Source organism: Calidris pugnax, unplaced genomic scaffold (assembly GCF_001431845.1).
Source record: "Calidris pugnax isolate Ruff unplaced genomic scaffold, ASM143184v1 scaffold225, whole genome shotgun sequence".
NCBI classification, from domain to species: domain Eukaryota; kingdom Metazoa; phylum Chordata; class Aves; order Charadriiformes; family Scolopacidae; genus Calidris; species Calidris pugnax.
The window spans coordinates 891,581-902,378 of NW_015091072.1; the positions used below are offsets into that span (position 1 = coordinate 891,581).

The window sequence follows — 10,798 nt, forward strand, 5'->3', positions numbered from 1 at the left end:
CGCCTCGCCCCGCCCACCGCCCTCCGCGTCATCCCGCCTCCCCGCCGGATTGGCCGCCGCCGCGGCCCTCGGCCTTTCCAATATGGCGGCGCCCAGCGGAGCGGCGAGCTGCGAGGACTTCGCCGAGTTCCAGGTAACGCGCCTGAGGAAGGGGGGGGTCGGGAAGGGGGGGAGGGTGCGCGCTCCCGCCGCCATCCCTCACCGGAGCCCGGCGCGCTCCCGCCGTCTCCTGGCAACGCCGCGCCGCCCTAAGGGAGCGCGCGGTCCGGGGAGGTGGGGGGCGCGGCGCGAGGTCACCCCTTCCCGCAACGGTCGGTGTCCGGCCTTCCCCTCAGCACGGCGGCGGCGCCGTGCCCTCCGGTAGGGAGCGGGGCGGGGGATCCCCCTCCCGGCCCGGGCAGGGAGGTGGAGCCCGCGGCGTGGGAGCCTCCGTGGGCGGAGGGGGGGGCTCCGCGGGTGCCTCCGCGTTGTTCAACGGGGCGTGAAGGTACCGCCCGGGTCCTCCGCGGGGCGGGCGCGGCGCGACCTGGCCGCCCCCTTAAACATCTTGATCTCTCTCCCACGTGGTTGGGGTTTTCATTCGAAGTTTGCCGTTTTTGCTGCGGGTTGTGGCCGGTTTCCCGCCTGGAAGCGTTAACGGGCGGGGCCGGGGCCCGGCGGCGGCGCTGGCGGGTTCCCTGAGGGGAGCGGTGGGGGGGGTGTGTGTGTGTGTGTGTGTGAGGATTTCACTCATGGCTGCCCGGGCCTGTGTCACCCCGCTCCGGCCTTGGCTGCTCGGGAGGCTGGTTGGTTTCAGCACGTACGTCTGGGCGCAGAAATCGTTCCTTTGGTGCGGGGTTGGGGTGTTTTTTTGCTGTTTGTAAGCAGTCTGCTTAATTTTCCACTGAGACTTGCTCGCACAACGTGAGAGAGGGGAAGGACTTGGGGGGGATGGTGGATGAGAAGCTCAACGTGAGCCGGGCCATGTGTGTTGGTGGCCCAGAAAGCCAACGCCATCCTGGGCTGCAGCAATGGAAGTGTGACCAGCTGGATGAGGGAGGTGGTTCTGCCCCTCTGCTCTGCTCTGGTGGGACCTCACCTGGAGTACTGTGCCCAGCTTTGGGGTCCCCAACATGAGAACAACGTGGACCTGTTGGAGAAAGCCCAGCAGAGGGCCACGAGGATGATCAGAGGGCTGGAGCACCTCTCCTGTGAAGACAGGCTGAGAGAGTTGGGGTTGTTCATCCTGGAGAAGAGAAGGCTCTGGGAAGACCTTACTGTAGCCTTCCAGTACTTAGAGGCCTACAGGAGAGGTGGGGGGGAACTCTTTATCAGGGAGTGTAGTGATGGGATGAGGTGTAATGGCTTTAAACTGTAAGAGGGGAGATTTAGATGAGATATCAGGAAGAGATTCCTTACTCTGAGGGTGGTGAAACAGTGGAAGAGGTTCCCCAGAGAAGTTGTGGATGCCCCATCCCTGGTTCAAGGCCAGGCTGGATGGGGCTTTGAGCAACCTGGTCTAGTAGAAGGTGTCTCTGCCCATTGGCAGAGGGATTGGAACTTGATGAGCTTTAGTGTCCCTTCCAACTCTAACCATTCTGTGATTTTTTTTGAAGTAAGCTTTTCTCAGAGATGAGAGAGATTTTTATTTTATTTTTCTTACAGGAGTTGCTCAGGGTGATGAGGACGATCGATGACAGAATCGTCCACGAATTAAACACTACGATTCCAACAGCTTCCTTTGTGGGGAAAATTGATGCTGGCCAGACATGTAAAGAGCTCTACCAGTCTGTGAGTGTGTACTCCTTCAACTTCCAGCACACTTCCTGATGTTTTGTTACGTGCAGTGGCCAGTAAAGCATCCACACTTTCTAAGGAAACCAGTGCCTTGATATATGGTGCTTTGTGTCTCTGTAATGGCCATGCTCGACTTCTCCACACAGCTAAATCATGTTCATGTAATGGCTACATCGTTTTAAAACCTTGTGAGGGACTGACTTGTTCTGCAATGCTGATCTTTCAAGGCACACTTCAGGCTTCAGTGGGTGGCATTGGCCCACTCCACTTCTTTCGTTTAAAAATGAGTGTGAGCACGCTTTTAGTGCTACTCTGCCAGAGTCCTGCTCATGTGTGTCTTTGACTTATGATCAAGTTGGTAGCTGCTGCTCAAAGCAGTGTTGCTTCCAATGTGTGGATTATAGAGTCAAAGGGATTTCTATAGGCACAGCAATGCCTGGGCTTTCAGAAGTCTCTCTTTTAACTTGTAACTTGGTTTTTATTCTCTGCTGAACTAGTTGTTGTGACTTTCTCTCTCCCTCCACTTAGTTGATGGATGCTCACACCAGCAGAGAGAGAATCATCAAAAACTGCATCGCTCAGACCTCCAGCGTAGTGAAAACTCTCAGAGAAGAGAGGGAAAAGGCCCAGGATGACCTAGCATTATTAAAGCAACTAAGGAAAGAGCAGACAAAGGTGAGTGGTGGAGCTTTTTGGAGATCACTTAGAGAGGAAGAAGAAGGTATCTTTCCCAAAAGGAAAGACCAGTGTGATAGAGGGAACCTGAAGTGGATCCTGACTCGCGCAATCTTTTCTGAGGTTCTTGTTGGCTGGGTTGGTAAGAACCGTTTCCCCTAGCCCTCAAGACAGAGCTGCTTTTATCCCACAAGGGGAGCATTTTCTGAGATCCTGTTACACAAATGCCATAGAAAAGCATGTGTATTTCTCCACTGTGGACTCCAACCTTCACTGACTAACAACACTTAGCGTACAACTTACCTGGGGCTTGCTGAGTCCTTTGAGAATGCCTGAAGGTTCGCTTTGCCTTTTTGAGATCTTGTAAAACCAGTGTATCTGCAAATGGCAAGTATGGGTGCCAAGATGCAAACGCCAGAAGATAATGGAATATGGCTTTTGTGTATGTCTCTTGCACCACACAGCTACACAGCTGTCCCTCTTCATCATCACCCTGAGAAGCATCATTCTTACTCAGTGTGTTAATTGAAGGTGCTGTCCTCTACGAGGAGCTGCCAGGCAACCTTGAATTGCACTTAACCAACTTTTTTTTGTTGTTTAACATTTAATGGATTAATTTGTTGAGTACCTTGTGATGGTGTGGGAGCGATTACTGCGTTTGCATAAGGAATTTTAATGTACAAACACCCTCTCAACCTTCCGGCCTCTGAATGGAAAGTGTGCTTCACCAGAGGTGACGTAAGTGGAGTATCCAAAGTGGAGAAGGGAACTCTGCTGGAGTTCTTAACCCCATTCCAGGGCCTCCTTTGTAGGGGAGAGGATAGTGCATGTGTAGCTCTAGGAGTGGAGATTAGCAGGGATGTGAACTGTTCCCTTGATTTCTCTCCCAAACCTTCTCTGTGTGGCTCGAGTTCACTTTGCATTTTTTTCTACACCCTGAGCTTGCAGCACATACTAAATAGGACCGCTTGCTTCCTGCTTTTTTTGCATACACTGGCTAGGTGTTCAGCAGTTTAGTGAGCCTTCCTTTGTTGAGGACTGTCTGGACCAGGGTTTCTAAACCAGTGTCTTTGAGTTCCCAACGTAACAGTGAGTTCTCCTCATAACAGCCAGACATCCCACCATCATATATATATATGTGATAGTGGGGTATATATAGATATATATATCACTATATGTGTATATATATATGGTCTTATATCGTGGGTGTGGCTTTCCCTGCTGCAATACTGTAAGAGTTGAAGAAGTGGGTCTTGAAATTTTGCTTTTGCAGTGCTGAACTACCTCAAATCCACTTGCCCCTGTACTTCCAAGAGGAGCCTGTTGTAGCCCCTGTTTCAAAGAGCAGCTGCATGCTGATGCGGTTGTAGGTAAAAGGCTTCCTGAGGAGATGATTTGAACTCAATCATCTGATTTTTCCCAGGCATGGAGTGAATGAACTGTTTGTTCTTGTGCTTGTCAGAGAAGTGCTCTGTCGTGAGCTCAGATTTAAGGAACCAGGTTGCAGGCGAGTGGATTTATTCTTAAACCCTCACTTGCAGAACTGCTAATGAGAATCCATATAAGTTTGGAAAACTAGAATGGTAGCTTAGTATTTTATACAAATTTTGTTTGCAGAGCCAATTCTTTAAATGGTTTAGAGCCCAAAACCTATCACTGAAACCACTTGGAAGATCACAGTGATAATGTTTAATAATTACAGGCAATTTCAAATGTTTGGAAACATCTCTGAAATCTTTTGATGAGATGATCTCAAATTTGCACTTGGACTTTTTGAGGTGTCACCCCCTGGGTGTTTTGGTTTGGTTTTGGCTTTTTTTTGTTTTCTGTGAGAGTTGTGCTCGCTCTTGAACTCAAATAAGCCGTTTTGAGAGAACACAACATACGCTGAAGATTGTGATTTGATTTGATATATGCATTTGATTGCAGTACACATCTGTTTTCTCTTGTTATTTGTGCTTCTCTCATCCAGATAATGGTACAATTTGGAGGACTTTATCTAAAATTACTGCTTCTGGGTTATTGAGTAAGAAAACTTGGAGGAGCATCAGCCTTGTAGCCAATTCTTTCAGTCAGCTTATATTAAACCACCATTTGATTATAGTATTAATGTGTTATCATCTTAGTTTCTTGAATGAAGTGTCATAAAATATCCAACCAATTGAATTCTGGAAATCCAAACATACAGCATAATGATTATTAGCTATGTCAAATAAAATTAGTAAGGCTCGTTAAAATGTCAGTATATTATAAAAACAACAACAACCCCCCTATATGGCCATGTTGATTATTGCTATATTGCTGTTCAGGTCTGCATCTCTAAGGAAAAGGCTAAAATAGTAGTTTTGCTTAGGCTTGGTGTCCAAGGCAATTAATGCAATAGTTGGGATGATTGTAAACCCATTCACATCCTCCAGCAGGAAAAAAGTTTCTTTGAACTGCTAAAGATGTTCTGCATGATTATTTTATAGAGACTAATCCCGGTCATCTTGTCACCCTGTGGGTGCTGGATTGTTATTTCCAGCAGCTTGTTATTTGTGCTTCTCTTATCCTGATAATGGTACAATTTGGAGGACTTTATCTAAAATTACTGCTTCTGGGTTATTGAGTAAGAAAACTTGGAGGAGCATCAGCCTTGTAGCCAATTCTTTCAGTCAGCTTATATTAAACCACCATTTGATTATAGTATTAATGTGTTATCATCTTAGTTTCTTGAATGAAGTGTCATAAAATATCCAACCAATTGAATTCTGGAAATCCAAACATACAGCATAATGATTATTAGCTATGTCAAATAAAATTAGTAAGGCTCGTTAAAATGTCAGTATATTATAAAAACAACAACAACCCCCCTATATGGCCATGTTGATTATTGCTATATTGCTGTTCAGGTCTGCATCTCTAAGGAAAAGGCTAAAATAGTAGTTTTGCTTAGGCTTGGTGTCCAAGGCAATTAATGCAATAGTTGGGATGATTGTAAACCCATTCACATCCTCCAGCAGGAAAAAAGTTTCTTTGAACTGCTAAAGATGTTCTGCATGACTATTTTATAGAGACTAATCCTGGTCATCTTGTCACCCTGTGAATACTGGATTGTTATTTCCAGCAGCTTATGGTCCTACTGAGTAGGTGAAAGTCCACTCAACAGCTGTCTTAGCTCTGTGTGTCTGGCCATCTCTCTTGGAAGGTTTTTGATGGGTTTGCTGTCTTGGCTTGCACCTGTTCACCAACTCTCCCATTGGAACCATGTATGTAAAATGGAGAAACTCCAATCCTTAGTCTGTTGTGTTAAATACTCCCAACAAAAATACGTCTTAAATGCAGGCAAAAATGACAGATGGTTCTTATATCTCCCACTGTTGCTTTAGAGCCTCATGGCAGGGTCCTGTTACCAGAGGTCACCTGAACAGAACTGTCACGTGCTCCTTGGGAGTTTCTAATAGTGTAAAACAAAAGAGATACTTATATTTCTCATGCATTGAGTGCATGCTCGAGAACTGCATACTGTGGTAGTTCTTGCCAGAGCTTTTGTATCTGTGTAGGCTTGATTTGTCCTACTGTGATCACATATCACCTGGTTCAGAGTGCATGAACACACATGACATGTTCTTGCAGACCCTTTTTTTTGATCAGTACACAGGGTAGACAGCACAGGAAGTGGGGGGTATCTCTTTTATGATCTTTATTCTTAATCCAGAACCTGAGGTCCGTGTTTAGCCCTGGCTTTGCTGCCAGCTCCCTGCATGACTCTAATAATGTGTGTATGGGAGAATGACGACTCAACACTGCAGAGCTAAGCCCAGCGCTGGCATTCCCTGTGCCAAGTGTTTCAGTTAGGTGTAATTATTTTTGTCTGTGAAGCCATTACTGTTAATTGGTTAATTGCTAGAAATCTTGATGGGCAATATTAAAGAATGGAGCATTAGTAATCAGGAGCTACTTCTGCCAGGCTGGTGTTGTGAGTCTACCTTCATTGTGCCCCTGCAGACTTCAGTCTGCCCCGAGTATTGGCTGAGTGGAAGAGGCTTTCCAGGTGATTACGTATCGTGCCCTTCAGTTTGCAAACATCAGAGGGGGAGCATACCTGGTCCTGGGGCTCTGATCTAGAATGTTGCAATGGTAGTGAATATTGAAGGCCTGTTTGACAATAACCTCTTTATCTGTTCTTTTCTGCAGTTGAAATTGATGCAGTCGGAGCTGAATGTTGAAGAAGTGGTAAACGACAGAAGCTGGAAGGTACTCGGTCATTTAAAGAAGTGACGATGTTCTGTCCCAACAGACAGTCCTGAACTGGAGGTGTGGGGCCAGGGTTGTAGGAGGCAGGTGAATTAGAAATAGGTGAAGGTGTTGCAGAGGGAAATGTTTCAGATCAGTCTTTTTCCCAGTTCTGGATGCAGAGATGAAAACTTTTCAGTTGCACAGCAAAGGCAAGAAAAGCCTCTGACTGAGTGGGGAGGAAGGACTGTGGAGTACTCCCTGTGTAAATCCCTTTCTCAGCCTTGCCCAGTGGCTAAGTAGACTTCTCCGTGGTGGCCTGTCTGAAAAAGCTTTGCTGGGCCTCTGACAGTGTCCGAGGGATGAGCCTTTCAGCTTTGTCTGTGTTTGGTGCTGATCATGCTCCTGAGTAGACGGTGGGGCTGTAGAGATGGAACCTTTTTCTGATGGAGCTTCTGCAGGCCCAGGCTGATGCTCCCTGGTGCAAAGGGCAGTCTTGCCATTGCTCTCCAGTAGCAACAGAGGGGGCAGATCACCCTCTGGATTCATAGCCCCAGACACTGTCTCATTATAAAGTGATCTTAACACTGAGCTTAAATTCTGAGATGGCTGTATTCTGTCACTGCAGCATTTCATGTCTAGCATCCTTTTCCCATTTGTTGTAGCTCTTCAGAGCTTTCATACTATATAGAGAAAACTCTTTCCCTCTCTAAGTGCAAAAAGGATTTTTAGCCAGTACAAGCTGCAGCTCCCTTTTTAATCTCTGCTTCAGAATTTTAGTCCTCTAGATGGCATCAGCATAAATGCAATACAATTTGTGAATTCATCACAATACAGCTCAATGCAGGCTGATTAGATGAGCATCTGCATGTTTTTCCAGGTAAGCTTTGCTGCCAGTATTGCCTCTGTACTTTCTGAAAAAGCTGATCATGCCCTTCAGCTTAGTTAATTTAAAGCCAGCTCAGACATAACTAAGCAACTCCACAGCCTTAACACCACGCTGAAGGCCACTGGTGGCAAACATTTCATGGCAACCCTGCTGTCAGTTTTCCTTAAAAGAGGTGAGGGGAAGACACCCTTTGCACTATCCATCCTGAAGCCCAAAGTTGGCATCAAAGTCAGCCCTGATGCCAGTGATTTTCTGTAGCTGTGTTAAGCTTTTGCTAGAGCCAGAAATGTCCGATTTTTCCTAAAGGTGGAGAACATGTTGTTTATGAAGAGTGAGGTATGCATGCAGCAGGATTTTGGATGGTTGATACCAAGCAAGGAACTTCTAAAACCAGACACTTGCTTTAGTCTCTGTACAACACCTCCACCCTGGAGTTTATCTTTGGAGTGTTTCGTATTAATATGTAAAAGACAGCAAAATCAAACTTCTGCATAGTAAGACGAATGTGAAGGATTTTCAGGCACTGTTTTTCCTGTCTGAAAAATGAGACTAGCAACTCACAGGTAGACCAATGGAGTTAATTGGCCTGAGTAACACACTGAGTTCTGTGGGCCAATGATCCTAAAAGTAGGAGGCAGTGTGAGTAAGACTGCAGTATTGATCTTCCCTCCATGGGCTGCAGAGTTACTGTTAAAGACGCTTTAAAAGTTTGCATGGTAGCAAGCTGGAAGTTAGAATTTTTGGGGTGTGTTGTTTGGTGTGAGAGACCCTCATGGTGTTTTAGAGAGTATTATAAGATGTATAAGCAGTGGAATTTGCGTAGCATTAAAATGCTGCTGAATGAGAACCCTTTGTGGCTCTTAATCTCTATGGTTTTCTTCCATCGCTTATCTGATCTCAGGGCTTTCAATATTCTTCACTCTTCCAGAGGGGTTCCCTGGTGTGGTAATGTAGTGGGACAGGCTGTCTGTGTGTGTGGGAAAGAAGCTGTATCACAACTTTTTTCTGCAATATGAAGCAGTCCATGATTTGAAAATAAGTTGAAAATGTCTCAAAAAAATTGTTAAGAATCCACGCTAAAATGAATGCATGCTGCAGACTTCACTTTTGCTGAAGTTGCTGTGGTTTCTGACCTCTGAATAAGGAGATTAGTTTAGGAGTAGTAGATTGTAGGAAGATACGGTTTAAAATAATATATTTACATAAAGTGATGCGTAACTTCCCCAAAAGTACAAGGCCACACGCTTGCACATGAAGCCAGTGGGTGAATTCAGGAAAGCTGACACCCTGAAGATCACAGGCATTTGGACCTGAAAAAAATCTCTGGACAGTTTGGCAAATCGTGCTCTTGCAGGAGTGGCTGGTGGGGCACCCAATAACCGCCAGCGCCTCCACTTGCTGCAAGGTGGTGCTTGTGTCCCTTTTCAGGAGATGTGCTGGGCAAAGTTTGGAGCCAAACCGGTAACTAAATCACTTGATAAGAGCACCCATAACTTTTGGAGTGAGCCTGTGTGTTGTGCTCCTGATTCAGACTGCCTTCCTTTCAATAGTCACATATATCTGCCCTCCTTGGGGTAGGCAGTCTGCTTGGCAAGGCCTGTGGTTCCAGCTGGATGAACATGATCTTCAGTCTCTAATTCTGTGTGCTAAATTTCACTCGGAGAGGGTGCCAGGGGGGAGCGCAGCAAGAGCAGTGTGCCCTTTGCATAGGAGTGCTGGCAGCATCAGCACCTGCGGTCAGACAACTAGAAGTATGAACATGGCTTCCTCACACCTCTTCTTAGCTGTCATGACAATGTAAAATGTGTTTGCTCAGGAAAGAGAAGAATACAGTGTCCAAATTTGAATGCCAGAGTGACCTTAACAGCAGGCAGCTGGTCAGGAGCCTTCCACTGATAATTTCCCTCCCTCTTTAAAAGAAAAAAAAAAAGCATCATCATCTATGAGGCTAGCAGACTACCAGGATTGTAAAAGGCTGCCTTACCTGAGGGAGGACACTTTTAGTGCTGTGCAGTCCCCCAGCATCAGGCTGCAAACTTTGGATTCACTAAAGCCAGGAGAGAAGGTGAATGGAGACAGCTGCCTTGGTAAGTACCATGTATTGGTACAGCAGGGCTGGGCAGCTCGAGATGGGTGCTACGTGAAGAGATAGTTGCCTGAACTAGCTCTGAAGTGCTCATCTCCTGGATGAGGGCTGATTTGCTTTTGCTCTTCTGTTTTGGTGTCTCAGGTATTTAATGAGCGTTGCCGAATTCACTACAAGCCTCCGAAGAGTCAATGATGTGGGGTATTTTCCATCAAGGTGGTCCATAACCATGAGAGCCAAACTGGAAAGAGATCTTGGGTGAGCTGTATTGGGACCCTCCAGAACCAGCAGAACCCAGTCTTGTTTTGGACCTGCTTAGCTGAAATCTCAAGGTTGAAATGATTCTCCTGTAATTAAGAGAAAACAACTCCTCTTTTGTACAAAATATGTGAACAAATGAGTTTTATAGTATTAAAATAATTTTCAAATGGAAAGCAAAAGTGGCATCTTTCTTGAACTTCTACAGCTTCAGCAGTCCTAGAGGGGAGGAAACAGTAAAAACCATCTCTGAGCAGGGAGAACAGGGCTCTCCCTGAACTGATGCTTCCTAAACTATCAGTGATCATGGTGTGTTTGTGCAAATAATCTACTAAAATCTGAAAGGATATGAAAATTGAAGAATGATCAGCAAGTGTAGGTTCAGCATCCCTGAAAGTAAGAAGCTATCAACCTTGTTCCAGACCATTCAACACCAGCGGCATTTGTTTGGAGTTGCGTGTGGATCCAGTCTGACAGTGTTCCCACAGTGCTGACAGGCAGTGTTTGTTGCATACTGTCCTTTGCTCTGCCTTACCAAGCTCTGGATTTTTTCATAGAATCCTAGAATGGTTTAGGTTGGACCAGACCTTAAAGATCATCGAGTTCCAACCCCCCTGCCATGGGCAGGAACATCTTCCATTAGACCAGGTTGCTCAAAGCCCCATCCAGCCTGGCCTTGAACAATTCCAGGAATGGGGCATCCACAGCTTCTCTGGGCAACCTGTTCCAGCGCCTCACCACCCACTCTATGCAAAATTTCTTCCTGGTATCTCATCTAAATCTACCCTCTTCCAGTTTGAAGCCATTACCTCTCATTCTGTCACTACATGCCCTTGTAAAAAGTCCCTCTCCGGCTTTCCTGTAGGCCCCCTTCAGATACTGGAAGGCCACTGTAAGGT

The 10,798-nt window shown here is 46.1% G+C and overlaps 1 protein-coding gene across 1 annotated transcript; it reads left to right on the forward strand.

Annotated features, from left to right (window-relative positions):
* Positions 1-43: 43 nt before the first annotated feature.
* Positions 44-10,081, forward strand: CCDC58 (coiled-coil domain containing 58). Its single transcript, XM_014957059.1, has 5 exons — positions 44-133; positions 1,645-1,770; positions 2,305-2,451; positions 6,628-6,687; positions 9,786-10,081. Exons 1-5 carry the CDS (start codon positions 83-85, stop codon positions 9,834-9,836), a joined length of 435 nt encoding a protein of 144 aa, XP_014812545.1. The 5' UTR covers positions 44-82; the 3' UTR covers positions 9,837-10,081.
* Positions 10,082-10,798: the final 717 nt, after the last annotated feature.

Excerpts from the sequence above, each read along its gene's own strand:
- CCDC58 (XM_014957059.1), top strand. The coding sequence starts at position 83 with ATGGCGGCGCCCAGCGGAGCGGCGAGCTGCGAGGACTTCGCCGAGTTC. Across the intron at positions 134-1,644 it reads AGGACTTCGCCGAGTTCCAG|GAGTTGCTCAGGGTGATGAG; the intron begins GTAACGCGCCTG and ends TTTTTCTTACAG. Across the intron at positions 2,452-6,627 it reads TAAGGAAAGAGCAGACAAAG|TTGAAATTGATGCAGTCGGA; the intron begins GTGAGTGGTGGA and ends TCTTTTCTGCAG.